Below are 23,368 nucleotides of genomic sequence, written 5' to 3' on the forward strand. Positions count from 1 at the left end.
TGATTGTTCTTGTGCATTACTGCTGAACTTACCTATATGTGGCTTAGTGGTGTACATGATCCTCTTTCTGTGCAGCCTGCATAGTTCCGATAAATTTAGCTGTTTTACTCCCTCTGCTGCCTGGGGTTTCTCGTCGAATTGGCAACGCTCCTCTGTGGTGCGTGCTGCTGCCTGGCCCGTTTGCCAAATCGGCTGCGCCCTTCTCTGGCGAGCACAGCCCTGTAGATCTATAGGGCACTCTTGATATGCGCATGCACCTGGAATAATGGGGTTTTCAAATACATGTCCACCCACCTTCAACACATGTTCCCCGCCCCTTCAAATAAAAAGAATAAAATTGAGTTATTCCCGGCTGAGGTAGTGGCGAGGCACACAAGAAAGGCATGTGCATACCTAGCAGGAAGCGAGGAGAAAAAGGTGCAGCACAGCCATAACCCTGCACAGATTTGCTGGGCGAGTCGGCTCCTTGGGTGCACTGCAGAAATTTGTTGCCAACTTGTTATGTTCAAGGATGGCAGAGACCAAGTGTAAGCCCCATAAAGTCTTGTGGACAATGCAAAGGGGCATGAACATTATCCTTGCAGCCACCGGGAGACAGTGGAGAGATTTCAGGGCGGTAGAGATACGGTCCCTGGGCTTGAGGCCAAGGATAAGTCTTGCAGACCTGTTCTGGATTAGTTGCAGAGGGTGGAGAGTAGTGGAAGGCAGATTGAGAAAGAGGCTGTTGCAATAGTCCAGCCTAGGGAGAACCAGGGCTCCGGAGACAGTGAGCTTCTGGGGAAGGTGAGAAAGGGAAGAGTACCTTTAATGAGGTGCAGCTCGTAGTGGGACTTCTTGGCGACATCAGAGATGTGAGGAGAGAAAGAGAGAGTGAAGTCAAAAATGACCAAGGTGCTTTGCCTCACAGGAAGGCGAAGGAAGAGGTCCCAAGGAGGGTGGCCAGAGTGAGAGAGGGAAAGCGGGAGCAGGAGTCCCAATGAGACAGATCTCTGTCTTACTGGCAATAAGGCAGAGATAGTTTGAGGCGCACCAGTCCTGAATCGCGGATAGTGAGGAATGAGCGAGAGAGGACAGGAGGCAAAGAGGAGCCTGAAGGAGAGCTGAGTGTCATTCGCATAAGAAAGTTAGAGGAGAAGGTAGAGATCAGATGGCCAAAGGGGCCAAGTAGAGGTTGAAAAACCATGGTGAGAGGATAGAGCCCTGGGGAACGCCACAGGTGGAGAGGGAGGTGGTGGAGAAACAGGAACCAAGTTGGACCTGGGAGGGGTGCACCAAGAGAAAGGAGGTAAACCACTCCAGGGCCTGATATGTGATGCCCAGGTCCTCACAGAGTTGATTGATCAGGATGGCGTGGTTGACCGTAACAAAGACGGAGGAAAGATCAAGGAGGATTAGGATAGAAGGAATGCTGGAATCAAGGTTAGAGAGCAGATCTTCACAGGTGTTCAGGAGAGCAGTTTCTGTGCTTCTGGCAGCTCTGAAGCCAGACAGATTGTCATGGAGCCAACCAACAGATTCAGTGTGTGGAGTAAGCTGGGAGAGGGCCAGGTTTTCCAGGAGTTTGCCCAGGAAAGGGGCGATAGTTTGTCTGACAGGTAGGATCGGCAGATGGCTTTTGAGGAGACGTGCACAAGTTTGTGCTTGTGGAGAGGAGGGGAAAGCTCCAGTGGCGAACAAGTGATTACAGAAATCGGCCAAGGCTGGAGCGACGGTGTCAATATGGTCCTTGGTGGTTTTGGTGGAGAAGGGGAGCACCTGTTTGGACGACACTTGCATAGATAGGACTTGTTTAGAAAACTTGTCGGGTGTTATCAGAGGGAAAGAGGAGAAAGAAGGAGGAGAGGGAAAGTTAGCCAAAGGGGGTCTTGAAGAGGAGATAGAGGACAGGATGTCCTCAGTTTTAGTGGTGAAGTGAGAGGCCAAGGCAAGGCCAAGCATAATCAGCTTTAAGCCTGCCAAGAAAAGGCCTACTTGCTTTTTGATGGGACCATTTTGAAGAATGGGGCCTCGTGTTAACGAGGCCATACTTCGCAGAAAGCTGTTTGGACACCATAAAAACGTTCGCCCAGTCCATGCCAGCAGAATTTAAGACACCTCTCTATATCTAGAGTGTAAAGTTTGGCTGGGGTTGAAGGATTAGGGAAAAAAGAATGCAGATGGCTTGATTAACATGGAAAACGGAGACAAGACCATTTAAGAAGGAAGGCAGGCAAGTCCTTCTCTATGCGTAATACAATGTGGCACTTGTTGGATTTCACTCACATGCTAGAAAACAATTTTGAGTAGTGATGTTGCAAATCTATCTTTGTCATGGATTCTAAAGAAGAACCCGGGAGCTTAGTGTAGCATTCAGTGTTATATCCTTCAACAAGCTTGTGTTCCCCTTATGTTTCCTCCAACCCTCTGTCCCTTCACTCTGCACGAATAATGGAATATAGAATACAGGTGTAAAATGGTTCTGCATATGGTTGGAGTTTTGAATTGACTGCTGGGATTGACTGGAGGAGTGTGCTGGCTGAAGAGCTCCCTAAATACATTTCTACTCAGGCCCTGGAGTGGTTTACCTCCTTTCTCTTGGTGCACCCCTCCCAGGTCCAACTTGGTTCCTGTTTCTCCACCCCCTCCCTCTCCACCTGTGGCGTTCCCCAGGGCTCTATCATCTCACCATGGTTTTTCAACCTCTACTTGGCCCCTTTGGCCATCTGATCTCTACCTTCTCCTCTAACTTTCTTATGCGAATGACACTCAGCTCTCCTTCAGGCTCCTCTTTGCCTCCTGTCCTCTCTCGCTTATTCCTCACTATCCACGATTCAGGACTGGTGCGCCTCAAACTATCTCTGCCTTATTGCCAGTAAGACAGAGATCTGTCTCATTGGGACTCCTGCTCCCGCTTTCCCTCTCTCACTCTGGCCACCCTCCTTGGGACCTCTTCCTTCGCCTTCCTGTGAGGCAAAGCACCTTGGTCATTTTTGACTTCACTCCCTCTTTCTCTCCTCACATCTCTGATGTCGCCAAGAAGTCCCACTACGAGCTGCACCTCATTAAAGGTACTCTTCCCTTTCTCACCTTCCCCAGAAGCTCACTGTCTCCGGAGCTCTGGTTCTCCCTAGGCTGGACTATTGCAACAGCCTCTTTCTCAATCTGCCTTCCACTACTCTCCACCCTCTGCAACTAATCCAGAACAGGTCTGCAAGACTTATCCTTGGCCTCAAGCCAAGGGACCGTATCTCTACCGCCCTGAAATCTCTCCACTGTCTCCCGGTGGCTGCAAGGATAATGTTCATGCCCCTTTGCATTGTCCACAAGACTTTATGGGGCTGGGGTGGCACTACATCCAATGCTCTCGTCCTAAATACCTTCCTTCTCAAGCCTTTTGCTCAGCTAGCTCAACTCTCTAAGGGTCAGACATTTCTCCAGACAGAGAGTGGGGGGTAGATATCTCTCCTCTGCAGGTGCTTACCTCTGGAATGTCAACCCTGCCCCTCACAAAATGGAGCCGGCCCACTTGAAGTTCCGGAAGCTGCTCAAAACTTTCCTCTTCTCCTCTGCTTTCTCTCTCTCCCTCCCCTGCTGACCTACCCGTCTGCCGCACTGACTGGCTGCTTGGCTGCCCTCAGAGTCTCACTGGGTACCAGGCTCTCTCCTGATCAGTCACCCCTGCACTACCTCTGAGCCTTCCGCTCATTTAGTGGCTGTAACTGTAACCTCTACAGTCCCTTGCCTCCTTGCACTTACCCAGAGCCGCTCTGCCCTGTGCTGCACTTACTCAGGGCATTTGAGCCCTGTCTTTCCCTGTCCCTCTCCCTTGAACTTCTCCCCCCCCTTTCCCTTTGCACTTCCCGTTCTCACACTTGGACGATCTGAATGACACGAGGCCTTGTAAGATCGTTTATCTTGTCCTCCCTCTGTCTTCCCTCCCTTGTTTTGGCGCGCCTAGAAACACTTGTGTACAGGATTGTTATAAATTACTTATATCATATTCCGTTCACAGGGCATTGTTTCCTCACAATTGGGTCAAACTTCTCTAATCTTTTTAATGAGCCACAGAGTACTTTTGGTAACTTTCCTTATTAGTGTCATGTTTTTTTTCTTCCCCTTTCTGTGTGAGCGGTTGTCTTAGGGGTATGGTGCATGTTTTCAAATCAGTTGTTATACCCTGTTCGTTATCGCTTCTTTAGAGTGTTTGGCTTGCAGTATGAAGATATCATGATATGGAAGGAAAGGTTACTTATAATCCTAGTTCGCCTTTACGGGTGTCTTCATTATAAATATGAATAATCCACCCAAATCCTTCATTTCAGATTATGAATGGTAATAATATGCCCTAACTATCACTGCAAAAATAAACTCGAGTATAACAGCCACTGCAGTATGGTCTCTTTTGAAGCCTCCTTTTAATAAAAAAAAGTGATGCAGAAAGAAAACAAGCACACAGAATATTGGCTGCTAGAACATTTTCTTGCCGAGGGAAAAAAAGCAGGCAAACCAGTATTCAGTTTGACATTTTTTTGTTGCTTTCTTTGGGGGGGTTGTATTAATGTGTCAACATTATAACAGTTAAAGATAAATGAGTCATTACAATACATTCCCTTTGTTAAAAAAAGAGATTTCTCTTAAACTGTGATCCAGGAGACCACTCGAGTGGGAAGAAATTAATGTGTCTAATTGTCGCAAAGGTATACCCATCATGGAGAGCTAGGAATACAAGTAACTTTTATTTCTTTCCTCTCTCCCTAGCGTCTAAAAGCAACACTAAACCAGCAGGTCTCCTCATCTCTGAATGGGGGTATGATGATGGCATCAGCAAGCACGATGGTAACCTCTCATCCAGAACAAGGACAGATCTTGATGCAGCACCCAGATGCGCCATCGCCAGCACAGCCACAGGTCTCAAAATAGCTTTAAGCCCTGCTTCATTGCTCTCCCGGTTCCCATGAGTCAATGTTTTTCTAATGCACTTATGTTCCGATGTTTGTGTCCTTTTTCAGTACAATGTTTGGCCAGCATAGACTGGTACCCAATAGTTGTGATTTCCATCAGCTGTTACTTTTTTATTACTTAAACTTATCGGTATGTAGCCTTCCGCCCAAATTTTGACTATACACAAAAAGCTCACAATACGCCTGTATTCCAACATCCAAAAATGTTTTTGTTCATGTGCTTCCCTGTGCAGCTCTTCCATATAGTAGTTCTTCGACTTTAACTTCAGAAACCATATGTAATTCTGCAAAGTCGTCAGAAGCGGCAGTCTGATTTTCATTTGAGTACTTGCACTACCACCTAGCTCTGCACCCAAGTCTTAAACTACAGTATCCGGTCATGAACAGATTTTGTGCTGGTCGATTTTGATGTGTGTGTGTGTGTGTGTGTGCACTATATAGAATTGTTTAAAAAGTGTAATCTTCATATGTTCAGCACAGTGTTTGAATGCAGACTCTTACAATGTTTCACCTTCTAAAATATTTAGGTGTCTCCAGCTCAGCCTACTGCCAGTACAGGCGGTAGGCGGAGACGAGCTACAGAGGAAGATGCAGACGAGCGCCGCCAGCGCTTCTTGGAGAGGAACCGAGCTGCGGCCTCGCGCTGTCGCCAAAAGCGTAAAGTGTGGGTGTCGTCATTAGAGAAGAAAGCAGAGGAATTAACATCACAGAATGTCCAGCTCAGTGTAAGTAAGAAATCAGGCTCAAGATACCCTGCAGAATAGCCCAGCCCTTATAATGAAGAGCAATGTGCAAAGTGCCCGTATCTCTCAGGGAATTTTGATTTCTTTGCTGTGTGACCCCTCGTGGTTTTGTAGCATCCATTTGAATCTGAGAAATGGAAATGCTGCATCGCACATCAGAATCATAGGGGCCAATTGAGTAAGTAATTGGAATTCACTAAAAAGAATATTCAGACCACATAAATGCAAAATCACTCTGATCTGCGTTAATGGTTCCTTTGTTTGTTCTTGTCCAGTAGTTTTGGATTTATTCCAAAACTCAGTTCCAAAGTTCATATTTTTGACAGAATATCTGTTAGCTTATTCTTTATTTGCTATTTGCCATAACAAAGGCAACAAATAACTGCTCAAATATTATAGGCCAATTTATTAGTCATCCTGCTCTCCTCCTTTCCAACTGGTTGGGGCATCCTAAGTTGTGTCAGGAAAAAACTGCTACCAAACCAATGTTGCTCCAAAAATCTTAGAATTGGCACTCTTTAATGTGCCAACTCTGCCATCTGCCCTTGTGTCATCAACTGTCACACCCAGTTCCTTTTTTTTCCATTCCATCTACCGTCAAGTCTGGATTAGTTACAGCTCTATGCCATCTCTATTTTTGTGCTTTACTTCAAATTACCACTCTTGATTTAACTGTATTTTATTCTTTTTGCCTAGCATGCACACACCCACTGTCCTCCTGCCACATGCCGTGTACAATTGGCGTTAAGCAATGTAGTCTATGCAAAAAAACATTTCCCATTGTTATCTCTTATCATGCTTGTAAATGTCTTACCTGGTGACGTCTTGTGTGATTGCATTCATCTAACTTCTCTGCATTCTCGTCTGCTTTCCTGGTCAGAGATATGACTGGTACTGAAGATGATGGAGGACCTCATGAGATCTTGCTAGGTTTCAAAGATAGGAAAGTGGGGAGCCATATTCAAAACTGAGATATGGTATTTGGAATAGAGTTTTTGATTTAGGAGTGACAACTGCACCCCTACTTTTGGTGGTTTTAACAAGACCCTTGAAGGGGGCTCTGGGCAAATTCAACAGCAAAGCTGCAAGTACCTCTTGCCGGGAAACAGTGCCGCCTGATGGGAAATGGGAAGTATCTCTTGATGAGAAATCTGTTGTATGAAAGTTTGGCAACCTTGTACCAATTCTATGCTACAGAGGTAAAGATCTGGAATCTTTGCATGATCCAAGGAGCCACAGAGACATCAGATTCCATTCATAATGGTCTCCTCCTGTGTTGTTCTTGACCAATGTGCAGGTTCTCAGGCCTTTAACGTTTACAACATGCTTTCAAATCCTACCCTATTAGATATTCGATTGTTTGAGCTATCTCACTGATGCACTCAGAGTAGGAGCTTCAACCAACTAAACTCTCTGGCATGGCTCAGGCCTTTATCACAGCGGTTCTAGACCCAATCCGTGCCCTCTTTGGTGTGCTAGTCAAAGATCAGAAGGACCAAATTAACCTTTCTGTTGAGATTTCAACAAATGGCTAAGCTCCCAGGTCATGGTCATAAAAGTTCCCTTTGTTGTAACTTATTCCTAAGAAACCAAATGTAACAAACGATACGAACCCTGAAGCTGATGGAGAAGTAACCGTCACATCTGAGTCAATATTGTGTAATATGATTCTTTTCAAGGCCATTCAAGTCTGCATTGATGCTTTCAGGCAAACCAGAAACTACCAAGAGTGTTTCAGAAGTTGCCATTTCAACTTTCCAAGCATCTTTTGCAGATCGAAAGTTTAGTTACTAAGCAATTCCTAAGCCACATTCAGAATTAGTCATCAAAACTTCAAGTACAGTGTTTCCGATGCCCATGTGTAAATCATAAGCAACCTTCTAGCTCAGTCTACTATAGTTTCAGTGGCCCTTGGTGCCAAAGTTAAAGGTTTTGCTTGGACTCCTTTCACGGCTCTTGACAAACATTCCAAAGCCTCGGAAATGCAGGAAAATAAGCCATGTTGATGTGCAGGGCTACAGTTAACATCTTATTGATACTTGCAATATACAATATCATAAATTGGGACAACTGATAAACATCTATAAATATATAAAACGCTTGGGTATGTTTCCATACTCAGCTGATGTAATTTATCAGCGTTAGGTTGTCCTCTGCTGTACAAATGGCAAAGTGCACCCACTTCAACAACAGCTACCATTTCAACAAACAGAATGAGCATGGTTCTAAGCAGTCACCTTCACCTTCCACTATCGCAAACATTCGGAATAATTTCAACTTACTTCTTTCCACCCCCACTTCTCTTCATGCAGGACACAGTGGTTCCAATGTCAATGAACAGTTAATTAATGGCTCCTCATTTCAGTCTCTAAAGAATAAAACTCAGTAGGACTAATGCCTCCTCACGAGCTAAAACTGAAAGTGCTTTGTGCTACTATGCAATCTTATGCCATCACAGGGACTCTGCGATAGAACAAGGTTGACAATTACGCATTTACAAAGACGCATCATAGAGGCCTGTGTGATCGATCGAACTTAGATGCTGTTCTTATTCCGCGCATACCGCTCATTCCATCTGATACGTTTAGCCTTTTCAATGCCCATTAATAAGTCACATGAACCTACGCCCCCTTCCTGGAAGCGATCTGTGGTCATTCTGATATTTAAGAAGGGGGACAGAAGTGACTGTATTAATAACCGGCTGATATTGACCTTTTAAGATATGCTAGAATGGCGTATGTTACAAAGGGGACAGCTAGTTTACTGAATTCCTTCTCCTATATATCCTATCATAATGAGCTTTATTTCGGCTGTTGACATGAAACCATATGCAATAAAGAAAATGCATAAAATTCCTACTTATCATGCAGTTCATAAATAAAACTTATAGCAATTTATAAATATTATCAACAATTATACAAAACAGTTCATTATAGGTAAAACGTGGTTATCACTACCAGCTCATTCAAGAGTCCCACATAAGATAAAGAATCCAATTTTATAAAAAGAAAAGTATCTATTACCTATCTATATACACAACAGTCCGAATATGTTTGCCTTATTCGCCAAGTCCTTGATAAATAGCTAGATACTGCAAATACCACTTCCTTGTTACATGTCAATTTACATAAGGTGTTAGCATTGATCTTGTTAAAAACCTGATAAATAAAAAAGAGAGGGTTGAGCTACCTACTTTTCAATAAGATGCATGTTAGACATGGAAGGAAAGATGTAGTACAATCTCAACTTCCATCAAACAAAATGGGCATATATTTGATGCATTTCAGGACCATTTGCTCGTATATTCGGCCACAAGGAAAATATTAAATCGAAACTTTAAGAAGTGCTTTTGCATGAATTGGGTAGATTTCATTTAGATAGATCTCAGGTAGGTGATCATCTTTAAATATATAACCTGGGAATGTAGAGAGTAGTAAAGGATCAACCATTACTGTTTAAATGTCTTCTCAACATGATGGGACAAATGTGCCTAATGGATTGCTGAATGTCTTGAACACGTCAGGTGTATCTAGTGTCCAGATTACCAACAATGATCTTTGAATTGGGTTTTTCAATATATTGGCCAAAGACCTGTGTTATCCTTCTCATGGAATCAGATCCCAGAATCAGTAATAGTTAATTGGTTGTACATAGTCAAGTCCACTTAGTTAAATTGTGGAAAGTGTATGTCACGGATTGTCTTGATAACTGGCAGAGTTTTCAAGGGTTTTATTACAGTTATAGCACAACCTGTGTAGACTGTTCTGAGCAATGGTTATATTATTCAGGACAGAGATAGGCAGATTGTTCGATTGAATGCACCAGCTGGAAAAGGGGTATAGGAAGGGACTCTATGGCCATATCTCATCTCCCGTGGGACTTCCCACCCATACATCCATAACCCCCAGTTAGTGCTACCAAACGGTGAGCCCTACTATCTGACCACTACCTTCTGCTACAGATGGCTTGTCTAAAAGCAGTCGATCTGATCTCCACCAGGGACTTCTTAACTAGCCTGACACTACCAAAGTACGTTCTAAAGGGTGTGTGCTGTTCGGGACTCAAACCCCCTATTTTCTCCTCTGTCCAAAGTCACCCACCTTATCTCTGCCCCCTTCTCTCTCCTCATTCTCTCCAATCTTTCTCTTCCCCTTCTGCCACCTACCTCCACCCTTTGATGTTACTTCCTTCTCCACCCCCCTCCTACTACTACACCCCTCCTCTGTGCTACTATGCCCTTGACACCATTACTATTTTAAGCACCACTACTACTACTCCCAGTACGCACTAACTCAGGGGTATGACCCTGTAATCTCACTCTAGCTATTCCCACTTCTCTACTATACCTTTCTTCTCGTGCCTCACTCCTACACTCCTCTACTAGCCTCACTCTCTCCTAACACTCGCTTGCATGCTAGCTACTATCCTCAATCCACTACACCCATCTTCCACATTATCTCCATCTTTCTCCCACTTTCTATCCACCCACTTCCTGCACTGCACTACACTACTCACAACTGCTACCACTTTCTCTCACACACAACTGGTACCAACTCTCCAACAGTCTGCTGCTATGTCCGGCCTCTGCCTGGTCTCTCGGTCCACTTCAACCTCCTCCTGTGACCTCACACAAACAACCCACAGTCTGCCTCTCCTTCTGTCTCCTTTTATTCTGTGAAGCTGGTGGTTCAGTGTCTCCTTCCCTGTTCCATCGGATGCAGCACTCATCTGACACCCTGCATCAATCAGTGCCTACCTTTTCCAGAGGGCTTTGGTGAGAGGCTTTGAAAAACCCTCAAAGCCCTCCCCCTTTTCCAGCTGTGTTTTTAAACAGTCTCTGGTGTGGTAGTGGCCAGGTGCTCAGACTACACGTCTTACTTGTGGCGTAAATCCGGTGTTGGCGAGTATTGATGGCACTTTGGTTTGCAGAGGGTTTTTGTGTCCCTCATGTCGCCCTGCAGTCTCTCCTCACTCGAGTTTGTTTCCTGCTATTCACTTGGGGCTCACCTGGGATGGCCCCATCTGGTGTTGGATGTCTCATTTCTGTTTGGTTTGGAGATTTTCAGTTTGTTTTCCGGTGGTGCTTGGTTCCGCTCTCCTGGCTCCAGTCTGGTTTTTCTTAGTTGCTCACTGTTGCATTGTGGGAGATGGTGTCCTATAATGGAAAAGAAAGAGACATGGCCAGAAAATGTGCTGGAATGGTATGGGAAATAATGAGCGGTACCAGTGGTGAAAGTTGTGACACCCGAGGATGGGGAAGTGGGGGGCTTGGGTGGCGGTTCAGCAACTGCCCCCTCCCACTTTCCATTTCTAAGACTGGGCTGGCTCAAGTGATCATCAGTCCCCCTCTATGCATTCTCTAACTGCTATCTCACTCAGTATAAGGATTTTCAGAGTTTTCTAACCCTTTCTCCAGCCGGGAAAAGACTGCCCAAGAACTCATGATCGATCGGTTTATCTTGCCTCTCGGGCAGGCACTCTTTTTTTTGGTGTCATCCTCCCTGGATTCATGAGCCGTAACTCTGTTGGATACTCTTTTGGCTTCTCAGTGTACAGTCTGGAAATATTCCCATGTTTCCCTCCTGCATTTCTTTCGGTATGTCTTAGTTTGTTCCGGTAAGCCAATGGGGAAGACCTGCTTTCTACCTCAATGATGGGCTGCTGTGTGCTAGGTTCACTGCTGGCTGTACCCTTTTCTTTTATCCAGGACCCCAGGGTTATCTCACACGTACTCCATTGCAGGGGAGCCATGGGTGATACCTCTGGATGCTTCTTTCTCTAGGGTACAGAACCCCTCAGTAAGGTCAGGGTCTCTTGCTGTTGGCAAGATATTGCAAGTTGGCCTTCCAGATCGCCCATGGTTGTTGATGTTGTTTGTATCTGGGCTGGTTCTATCACTTGTTGGAATTTCACGTTTTTATTCCTTTCCACCACTATGACTATTCTCCTGCGTATGCCTAATACGGGGCCTGTCCCAGTGGTCTCTGCAGAGTCCAATGAAGGTGTGTTTTGTGGGTTCCAGCTGGGGTTGCCTCGCTCCTGGGTTTTAGTTCTTGTGGTAGTCTCCAGCAACACATGGTCTGGTGATCCCAATGAGTTCTCCTTCGGTTTGAGATTCACCTCTGTCTTGCCGGGTTTAGCTGTGGCCTTCTCTGCCACCTATCGTTCTTCACCCTCTTCCATTTCTAGAGACAGGATCCTTTCCTATTCTAGTTGGGCAATGGATAGACCTGCTTTAATTATATGGGTGTTGAAAAATCAAGTCCTACTTTGGCTCCTTACTACTCTCTTCCACCCCACCATCTCTTCTTTGTTCAACTCTTCTCACCTTCTCTTTTTCTCCTTTATCTTCTTGTTCTTTGCAATGTTTCTCTCTTTCTCTCATAACCCCTACCTCCTGTGTTACTACATTCTCTCCCATTTTACTACTCATCTCCTCTGCACTGCTACCTCCTCCTTCACATTACTACCCTGTTCTTTGACTTAATACTCCCTCCTTCATACTACTAATGTCTCTGCACTACTATGAATCCAGATCCCTCCCCCCTTGGCCCTCCAATGGCAGATACCTGGGAATCACCATACACCGAAACCGGTAAACGGAACACAACCTCAATACGGTCAGAGCCAAAGATGCCCTCGAGAAATCAATGGACTTTTGGAGTAAGCTGCAGCTCCCAGTAGCTGGAAGGGCGGGTCTCCTCAAGATGGTGGCACTACCCCGCCTACTACATAATTTTACCAATGTCCCATTCAATGTCCCCCCCTTCATTTTTTAGAGACTTAAACTTTGCAGAAGATTCCTCTGGCAGGGAGGCAGACACAGGGTGGCGTTGGAGACACTACAGAGGCCCTACGATAAGGGAGGTATGAAAGTTCCCAACTTTGAATTATACTACCTGGCAAGTCAACTGAGGCACGTGGTGCGATGGATGGCTGACGAGATCACTACAGACACCCGAATCCTCCAACCAGCTCTGCCTCGACTGTTACTCAGGGACCTACTTTGGGTCGAGGCAGGTGCACTACGAAACAGTCCATACCTGGCCAAATTGGGAACCCAGCTTTGGCAACGTGCCTGCAGGACAGTTGGGATAGTGGACCCGTATTCCCCACAAATCCCCATAGCAGCAATCATGGCGAACAGCCCATGGGGACAAATGGAAACGCGCTCCCCGTGTGAGCCCTACAGTGTGGCTACACTGGGGGACCTGATGCAGGAACAAGAGACCCTATCGTTCGCTGAATTCAGTGAGGCTACAGGCCTACCTACTGGACAGTTTTGTCCACAGAGCGGTGGTACAGGGTATGAGGGACAGATGGCCCGGGGCCGCCAACCTGGCAACGGAGCATGAGACCATTGAAACATTGTTAAACACAGCCGAAGGGGGCCATGAAATCTCACGACTTTACGAAGCATTGATGCAGGGAACTTCCAGAAACGAGCTCAAATTCAGGGCGAAGTGGGAAAACAAACTGGGCCTAGAATTCGAGGACAAAGAATGGGGGAAAATAACCCACTACCACAAAAAAAAATCTCTAGGTAGGCCCGCTTACAACTAATCCAGCTGTACATCACAAATGGAGCATACCTCACACCAGAGGCCATATCTAAGTTTAAGGGCGCAGGAACCCAGGTATGCCCCAAATGCAACAAACTTAGAGCCGGAATGAATCTTGGGCAGGTACGAACGCAGCAGTAAAAACAAACCTCTGAACAGGCTTAAGGACCTAATCTATATAACGGCAAAGAGACGCATAGCCATGGGATGGAAGAGCCCCAAAAACCTAAGCGAAGCACAGTGGTGGGGAGACCTCACTAGGTGGATAACGGCTGAAACTGGAGCATGGGAAACTGCAATTCAAGAGCAAAGGCTAGACACCAGCGAAGATCTGCACCGATGAATAGCGCTAACAGTCCCATTGCTCCATCCCAATGCGTCAGGCGCTACCTCAGATGAAGCAGATAGCCCGGGCTCGAAGGCTGGCACAAAGAGGGCTGTTGAATAGATCATGGTTTTGGTGAAGGGAGGGGGGGAGGGAAGCAAAGGGAATTAAGATGTGTGAACTTTGAATGTTACATTGATAAGTTTATAAGGTTGATTACAAATGTTAAAACCAATAAAGAAATGTACAAAAAAAGTCTGCACTACCACTACTCTCCCTTCTGCGCACTATTACTCTCCCCTCTCTGCAATACTACTGCTGTCCCTCAGCCACAATAATACTTTTCCACTACTACTCTACCCCTCCACACTACTGCCCCTCTCCCACTTTGTACTACTCCTCTTTTCCACCAAACTCAGGGTCACGGCCCTGCTTCCCTTCCACTAAACTCTCTCTCACTATTCACACCCCGTCCCCACTTCTCTACTACACTTATCGTCTTGCATTCCACTCCTACATACCTTTCTACTAACCTGACTCTCTCCTAACACACCGTCACAGTCTAGCTACTACCCTCACTCCCCTACACCCATCTCTCTCACTATCTTTCTCTCTTTCTCTCTCCCACCTTCTATACACCCTCCTACCCACTTCCTCCACCGCAATACACTAAATTACACACAACTGGTACCACTCTCACCCACAGATAGGTCATCTGTACTACACCCTGCCACCAACTCTTCGATCCTCTGCTCCTCCACCCTCCTCCGCCTGGTCTCTCGCCCCACCACCATCTTCTGGTCTGAACTCATCTGAACAAACCACACTCTGCCTCTCCTTTATTTTGTGTAGCTGGTGGTTCTGTGTCCACCTCCCCCTTCTATTGGCTGCAGTGCTCACATGACCCCCTGCAATCAGTACCTGTCTTTTCTCTCAGTAATTAGGTGAGAGGCTTTAAAAAAAACGTTCATACCCTCCCCCTTTTTCCATCACCGTTTTTGAAACCCTCTCTGGTTTGGTAGCAGCCAGGGGCTCTGACTACTCGTTCTTCTTGTGGTTTTCCTCTGGTGTTGAGGAGTTTTGACAGCAATTGGGTTTAGAGAGGGTTTGTGTGTCCCTCCTATCCCCCTACAATATCTCCTCACTCCCAGGACGTTTCCTCCTGTCCCCCATCCTTCTGCGATAGTCACATCCGGTGTTGGACATCTCATTTCTGTTTGGTATGGACATTTTCATGTTGTTCCCTGGTGGTGCTTGATTTTGCTCTTCTGGGTCTGGTCCAGGTTTTCTATGTTGCTCGCTGTTTCATTGTGGTAGATATTCCTTCAACGGAAACAAGAGACACGTGGGCAGAAAATGCACTGGGAGGTCTTGGGGCAGAATGAGTGGTGGCAATGGTGCATTTGTGGCACAAGGGGGCAGAGGGGTTCAGGGACTGTGGCCTCCCCACCTCTCCAACTTCCCGAGACTGATCCCGCCTTGGCTCAGGCTTTTGTTCGTACGAGCCTCCTGCCCAAGGGAGAGAACGATTTACATCTTTGCCCCCCTTTTTAACAGTATCGTGATCCAGACCCTGTCACAACTAAGAAATTGACTGCTCCTAGTAAAATGAGCACCTCCACATTTCTGTTCAGTGTGGCTGCTTGTAGAGAAAAACATGGGGGAGGGGGGTTATTTTGTAGGATTGATTTTAACAGTTAGTCAAATGTTGATTAATAGTCAATTCCATACTTCTGAGTTTTACATTATAAATTACTTGTAACTTGTTTTAGACCATACATTTCACATCATTTTCGGATTAGTACTTTCCAGGTTTACGTAGTAATTGTTCACTTCATTAAAGAAGAATATAATGCAAAATAAATGACATACAATCTAATAAAAACTGTTGCCCTGATAATATTCAATGTAATTACAAATGCTACCCTGAAGTGTCATAGTGAAGTATTGCCATTGCAGCAGACTTGTTTTGAGCCAGGTACTTTTTCAAAGCTGATTATCTATGATCAATTCTAATCTTATTGAAACTATATAGTAGAAACATAAGAAAAAACCATGACGAGAGAAAAGGAAAGAAAAAAGAAAAGTCCCACTAAGACCCTACAAAATCAAACACATTTCATGCAGCTTAATTAACGTATATTACCCTTAGAGGAGGGAAGGGACTCGGCAGTTTATTTAATTACTTCATTTAACCTGCATTTTAGAAAAGCAGTTACTGAATTCATATTCAGGTAACCTTAAAATGTATGCGGTACAGCCTATAAAGTAAAGGTGTACAACTGGGGACTAAATGTATGCCTCTAAAAATGTATTTTCTGCGTTTCTTAGGCATGGCGTCTTAAATGGATTCACATGCTCATGAATATTCCCTGTCATCAGGCTGGGAATCCTCGCTAATATTAAAGCAGTTTCGCTTTAAAGCTAAAACTGTTTGTCGCTTTTATAGCCTATTGCTGTCACTTTGGGTCATACTGCCCCAGCCAATGACATTCGTCCTCTATAGCTCCACCCCTAGTGGCCATATTCAGATTGTTACTGCACGTTTTCGTGTTGGGAGGCCTAGTGTTTCACTCCTCGTAATATCGATAACTTTTTGACTATTTTTGTGAGAAATCGTCTGAATGTTTTCTTCTTTTTCAGTCACGTTGTGACTACCGGCGGCAGAGTACCCGTTGCCGAAAGAGATGCTTCCATCGTCTGATCTCTGGACCATGGACGGCTGCAGGCACAGGCTTGGGCCTTCTTTACACCACAGCCTCTTCAGGGCCTGTTAAATTGCAGCCTGAAAAACCTCTTTATTGAAGATCTGCACCTCAAATGCATCTTGCTTACATCAGGACCACGATGCAAACGTATGTTCCATATGCCAGGCCTTCCCCTCCAAGAATCGAAAGGACCACCATAGAAGGTTAGTGGTGTGGATTGAGGAAGGTAAGGCCTCTGACTAGGCCTTTGTGCGTAGTCATGCCTCTTCCAGAGTCAGCAGACCCAAAGAGTGTGCTCCCTCTGACAAGCAGAGGTTGGGATCCTTTGAGGACACTTCCCGGGGGAAAGATATAAAAAAAGCCAAGTAATTTCACACTCCAACGACCTCTTCGCCGACGGTCACTGTGGCTGCGCAGTCCAGGTCTGAGAGACGCTGATCATCATCACCCTCCGCATCAACGGGTAGTCCACCGTCGTGTGATAAGGTTCCGTCTGCGAGAAAATCGCTGATGCCAGCTGCCAAGCAGAAGACCTCATCGACATGGACTCCGTAAAGGGACCCGTCAGCGGCTCCACCTTCGACAACCTCGTCGTCATCAGAGACCTCGTTGAGGGACCCATTGATGACCTCATCTACCAAGGCCGTTACCCCATCAATGATTACCCCGTCAACGACTTCGTCCACGAAGCCTAGTCTCCCGTTGATTTGATTTATTTATAGAGCGCTTTGCACCAAAGCGCTGGTCATTGGAACAACAAATACACAGAAATAACAACAAATTAACAGTGTGAGCAAAAAATTACAACTTGTATCATTCCATAAAACAGTGTAAAGAGCAATTACCTGAGGGGGGGACAAGTGGAGTGGGAGTTGGAGAGTTGAGGGGGCCAGGAGAAGGATTGAAAAAGTGTAGAAGGAAGGGAGAGAGAGTAAAGGGAGAGGGCGGAGAGGAATTGAAGAGGGGAAATCACGGGGGATACGAGAGGGCAGGAGGGGGCTTCACGGAGAGGGATGGAGAAGAAGGGATTTAAGGGAGGTGCGAAATGAGGTGTGGGTGGTGGAAGATCGGATTAGGAGGGGGAGAGAGTTCCAGTGCAGAGGAGCAAGAAGATGGAAAGAGGGGAACCGGGAAGAAGCGCAGGGGGAAGGGGGTACAGTGAGAAGGAAGGAACGAAGGGAGCGAGGGGGGGAGTAGAAGGAGAGAAGGGGGAGAGATAAGGAGGAGCAAGACCATGGAGGGATTTGAAAACAAGGCAGAGAAAGTGGAATTTTAGTTGTAGGTGGAAAGGTAACCAGCCAAGGTGAGAGAGCAAAGAGGAGATAAAATCACGGAGGTAAGGAGACAAAGGGTACAAATAGCAGAGTGGTAAATTGTTTTAAGAGGGGCAAGATGAGAAGAGGGAAATCCAAAGAGAAGAGTGGAGGAGTAGAAGAGACGGGAAAAGATGAGTGAGGAGACTAGGAGTTTAGTAGCGTGGAAAGTGAGGGAAGGACGGATTTTACGAATGTTGTAGAGGTGGTATCGGCAGGAGCGGGAGGTGAGTGAGATGTGTTGCGAGAAGTTGAGAGAAGTGCAAAAGAACGCCTAGATTGAGAGCATGGGTGGAGATAGGGAGATCAGAAGGACGAAAATGGATAAAAGGGGGAGGAGAGGAAGGGGGAAGAGTATTGGAGGGGAAGAAAAGACCTTCGGTTTTATCGGTGTTGAGAGAGAGAAAGCGGGAGGACATCCAGTTCTTGATGGCCGTGAGACAAGAGGAGAGTTTAAGATGGATGTCAGGTGTGAAGGAGGAGAAAGAGTTGAGTATCATCCGCATAAAAATGATGGGAAATGCCAAAGGAGGAGGTAACAGGGGCAATGAGAGAGGTGTATAGAGAGAAGAGGAAAGGGCCAAGTACAGAGCCTTGAGGAACACCGTAAATTAGAGGGAAGGAAGGAGAGGTCTGGCCTCCCCATGAGACAGTAAAGGAACGGGCGGAAAGGTAGGAGGATAGCCATTTTAGAACAGGGCCTTTGAACCCGAAGGAGGAGAAAGTATGGAGCAGGAGTGGGTGATCGACAGTGTCAAAAGCGGCAGACAGATCAAGGAGGATAAGAATAGAGGATTGCTTAGTATGACGAGCAGACGGGATTGAGTTGAGAATGGAGGTGAGAGCAGTTCCAGTGGAATGTTTAGGACGGAAGCCAGATTGAAAAGGAGGAAGGAGAGAGGAAGTAGAGACGAAGGAAGAGAGTTGAGAGTAGGCAAGGCGTTCAAGGATTTTAGAGAGGAAAGGCAGAAGAGAAATAGGTCTGTAGTTAGCAGTGAGAAGTGGATCTGCAGAGGGTTTCTTAAGAATAGGAATAATTGTTGCATGTTTCAAAACAGAGGGAAAGGTAGATGAGGATAGGCAGGAATTTAAGAAAGTGGTGAGGTAAGGGAGAATAAGAGGGTAGATCTTAGGGATGAGAACAGAGGGGAGAGGATCAGAGGCGGCAGACGTGGGGTGGGCTTTAGATAAAAGGGAGGAGATATCAGAAGGGGAAACAGATGAGAAGACAGACATGATGGAAGATGGGGGCGGGGGGGAGGAGAGGAGGAGTCAGAGAGGGAGATCATTTTTTGCCTGAGAGAGATGATTTTAGAGGAAAAGTAGTTGGCAAAGTCAGAGGGAGAAAGTTGATGACTTCAATTCCCACGAGAGGTTTGTCCACTAAAGTCACCGTTGCCACGACGATGATTGAAATTCCCAGAGTGTCCTGCAGCCTAGGCCTCAAGCGATATCGACAACAACCCTGTCAACAACGGTGCCATTACCTGCTTCGCAGGCCACAATGATCGCCTCTTTTCCTAGGGGCTCAAATTTGGTGAAAAGATGCCTCAGGCTCTTATATGGGGGGCGGGAGGGGAGACTGCACTGCTAGTTTGGGGGGGGGCAACAAAGGTGGGTGGGTGGACGGGACAGAAGTTGTCTGACTGTTTTAGAACCAAGTGTAAGGCTGGATGCTAATTGTGAAACCGAGCCCAGCAAACCAAGGAAAGTGGGAAAATGTTTGGCAGCAGAGAACATGGTTAACAGCAAATACATGGGTGAAACAGACATAGTATCCAAGGATATGGTAGGGAAACCACGGGATATCCCCCAAGTTATGTGATGGAGACTAAACTGAGGTCTTGGAATGTTAGAGGGTTGGGAAACTACACTAAGTCATGTAGAATTATGGCATATGCGCATAGGCATGAGATTAAAATACTTCTCCTGTAAACACATGCCTGAATTTTTTGACAACGCAGTAAATATTCTGATGGGATTTATTGGGATTCCGATCCTATGGGGGGGGGGGCGATATGAACCTGATACTTGACACATTGTGGGACAGAACGGGGACGGTGCCTAGACCCCAATCACATGCTGCCCTCCGTTGGTCCCCAGAGGGAATCAGATACCTGGGGGGTTAAGGTATCCGGAACTAAGCCGGCAGTGCTACTAACAGACAAATATGGGGCTATGGAAACTCACGTTGAAAATAGACTAACCAGATGATGAGCACTTCCCATTACTATGGCGAGTAGACTGTCCCTGGTTAAGATGGTTTTAGTACTGAAATTACTATATATATATTCGCAAATGTCCCCATCTGGCCCAGGGAGCTATATTTTGCTAAATTGCATGGTCACTGTGCACAATCCCTGTGGCACGCTGGGGCTGTGTGGAAAAAATGGTCAGATATGACCCTACCCTACGAGAAGGGAGGCTTCACAGCCCCTGACCTGGAGCTATATTGGATAGCAGCACATGCCCAGTACGCCTCATTCTGGTATGGTTTGGGGGGGACACTCTGGTTCAGGGTTGGAAACGCTACAATACTATAGACTGCATGCAGCAATACGATCTCTATGGCCAAGCTTTCCAGCCAAACAAGTTCTCCGACGATGCACCGACTGATCCTTCTTGAGTGCCCTCCCTTTAAGGCGGGAGTCACGGGTCGTCGAACGTCCGACGGTGAACAGGGTGAACTACGGCAGGGAAGTGACAGCTTTGTTCCTAGCGGTGCTCGTCGATGACAGCGTTGGCGTCCTGCAAGGAAGAGGCGTGCGGGGCACCTCGGTGGCGATAGTTCTGGACCGCAAAGAGATGATGAAGAACTGTGGCCCAGCAAGGGCGTCGAGTCGTCGGCGTCTCTGCGGTCTGTAGGTGGCAGGAAACCCACTGGTGGATGCTCTTCGGCGCGTCGACGGTCGGGCCTTCTCCGGCGGGAGACAAGCGGATGCCGATGCAGACGAGAGTGTCCGATGATCAATTGAAGTTCTTAGGCAAACGGGAGCACGGCGGCTCTGGTCGGCGACGGCAGTCGTCAACAGTGGCGGACAACAGTCCGAGTGCTTCTCCTTGGAGTTCCGCAGCAGTCCCCGTATCAGGTCGACAGCCTGTCGAAGGTCTGTCTACCAGGGAGCGTTGGCAAAGATCAGCTGTGCACGATGGTCCCTCGTAGCTCGGGAAGGGGGCGCCTTACCAGGTCCTCTCTGGGTCAGTCCTTGGAAACACAGCAGCCTTCAGATTGCGAGGGAGAGCCACAGCAATCCTTCTCGTCCAGCGGGGGTTTCAAGGTCAAGCGTCAGTTACTCGTCGTAGTGGACTTCAGCTCCTGAACACGATTCCTAGTAGTGAGAGGTCCCCAGATATACTGTTGATCTCCCATTCATTCCGCTGGGTCACACTCAACTATCCAATCACGACTACGGGCATTCATGCAGGCAGGCAGCCAATCAGGCACATGAGGTATTCAGGCCATTCACTTCTCTCCAGACCCTCACAACAAGTTATGTGTATTGGGACAAGTACCGAGCCATTCAACACTCGAAGCTGCATTCATACCGGTTTCAGGCAGGGTTGTCTCAGTCATTGTGTCAACCACCAGATACTAGACACCCACAACACAGAATGCATATTCGTCACACACTCTATTCACCCAGGTCCCACCCACAGGAGGTACCCACAACATACATCACCGGGAAGGCTCCAGCTAGTCTGGCCGGGCCTTCACAACAACACCATATATGGTGCTTCCACCCAACAGCCAGTCAGGGGGAAGGGATAGATTCAGGGCTTCCCAGGACTTTGGGAAAACAAGGTATTGGGGAATAGAAAGCAAGAGGCCACAGGGGCCATCTTGTTTTCCATCAGGAATCAACGGATCTCAATGGCAGGGCCGGGGTATCCCAAAATGGAGGATACGCAGCGCACCTGTCACATTCAGCATGGAGCTGCCACCAGCCCATATCCTGCTCTGCGGGCCACCCACAGGTGCCCAAAAACATACACTAGGGGCGCAGGGTTGTACCCCCACCCATGGGTGCCATAAAGGTATCCCACAGGTCTGTTCACCAAACCAAAAGAAAGAGAGCTGCACCGCCAGGAGTCCCACATGAACTCCTGTGCGGAAAACATGACAGAACACACGATAAAAAGCAGTAAAGGACAAGGATACGGAGGCCCTGTCCCTCCGATGCATATCACAGTCGCCCCCCCCAGACTGAGGTGGAGGGTGCCTAATCTCCCACGGGATAGACACCCTCATCCAGACGGTCAACATACCTTCTGGAAAGGCCATCTGCATTATCGTGACTCTTCCCTGGTCTGTGCTCTATGGTGAAGTCTAGCCCTTGCAGGCTAATGGTGCACCTGAGCAATTTCGGGTTCTCACCCTTCATCTGCATAAGCCACTTCAGGGGCTTATGATCTGTTTGGACCTTGAAGGTTGACCCCGTAAGATAGGGCCTAAAACGCCTAAGGCTCCAAACTATACTAAAACATTCCTTTTCAACAAATAGCCCACCTAAGTTCTCTACCCTTGAGTTGTCTACTGATGAATATGATAGGATGTTCTCTCCCTTTGTCATCTAACTGGGACAAGACAGCTCCAATTCCGGTGTCGCAGGCATCCGTCTGGACGATAAAGGGTCGGCTGTAATCAGGCGCACACAACACGGGTACCCGACACAGACTTTCTTTCAAGCCATCAAAGGCCCTCTGACAGTCTTCAGTCCAATTAACCTTCCTAGGCTGTTTGGGTGAAGTCAGAGCTATCAGTGGTGCAGCTATGGTTCCATAGTCCGCCATGAAATTGCGATAGTACCCGGTGAGGCCCAAAAAGGCTCTCACCTGGGTTTGAGTAGTGGGAGTCTCCCAGTCCTGTACATCTTGTACCTTACTAGGGAGAGGTTGGATTTGACCCCCTCCTACCTCATGAACAAGATACGTGACTTTCCCCTGAGCTATCTGGCACTTTGTGGCCTTGATAGTGAAGTTAGCCCTTTTTAAGGCCTGCAACACTCTACCCAGATGTGTCAAGTGCTCTTCCCAAGTGGAACTGTAGACGGCAATGTCGTCTAAATAAGCCACACAAAAGGCTTCCAGCACACTGAGAGCATGATTGACCAATCTCTGGAAGGTGGCAGGGGCTTTTTTCAACCCAAAAGGCATGACCCTAAACTGGTAGAGTCCCTCTGGTGTTGAGAACGCCGTCTTTTCCTTGGCATGGTCCGTCAGAGCTATTTGCCAATAGCCTGAGGTGAGGTCAAAGGTGCTCACAAATTTGGCAGCACCTATGGTATCCACGAGCTCATCAGCCCGGGGCAATGGGTGCGCGTCAGTTTTGGTGACGGCATTGACTCCTCGGTAGTCCATAGAGAACCTCCAATCCTTGGTACCGGCCTGGGAACTTGCCTTGGGGACAAGAACCACTGGACTGGACAAGGGACTGGTTGAGGGTTCAATAACACCCAGATCCAACATCTTGGCGACCTCAGCCTGGATGTGGTTCTTAACCGTATCTGACATTCAGTAGCTCCTGCTCTTGACAGGCACGCTGTCACCAGTGTCAATCTTGTGCTTGCACCACGGTGTAAGGCCTGGCGTCAGTGAAAACAGAGAGTCATACTGCTGGAGCGAAGTCCTGCAGGCCCTCTGCTGCTCGGTTGTCAAATCTGGAGAGAGCTGCACTCCCTCCACTGAGCCATCCTGAGGGTTGCTATGCAGCAAATCAGGAAGGGGCTTGCTCCCATCCTCTTCTTGCTCTGAAGCCAGCAAGAGACATGAGACTTCTG

General features: G+C 47.1%; 1 protein-coding gene across 2 annotated transcripts in view; it reads left to right on the plus strand.

Moving 5' to 3' along the window:
- The window catches only part of LOC138582204 (cyclic AMP-dependent transcription factor ATF-7-like), a 1,375,782-nt gene that overhangs the window by 1,301,751 nt on the left and 50,663 nt on the right, over positions 1-23,368 (plus strand). For both annotated transcript variants that reach the window (XM_069653279.1, XM_069653280.1), the window contains exons 9-10: positions 4,738-4,887; positions 5,468-5,665. In XM_069653279.1, coding sequence (XP_069509380.1) covers positions 4,738-4,887; positions 5,468-5,665 — 348 coding nt within the window. The remainder of the gene's footprint in view (positions 1-4,737; positions 4,888-5,467; positions 5,666-23,368) is intronic.

This window comes from Ambystoma mexicanum, chromosome 3q, assembly GCF_040938575.1.
Source record: "Ambystoma mexicanum isolate Mex_15411 chromosome 3q, UKY_AmexF1_1, whole genome shotgun sequence".
Taxonomy (NCBI): domain Eukaryota; kingdom Metazoa; phylum Chordata; class Amphibia; order Caudata; family Ambystomatidae; genus Ambystoma; species Ambystoma mexicanum.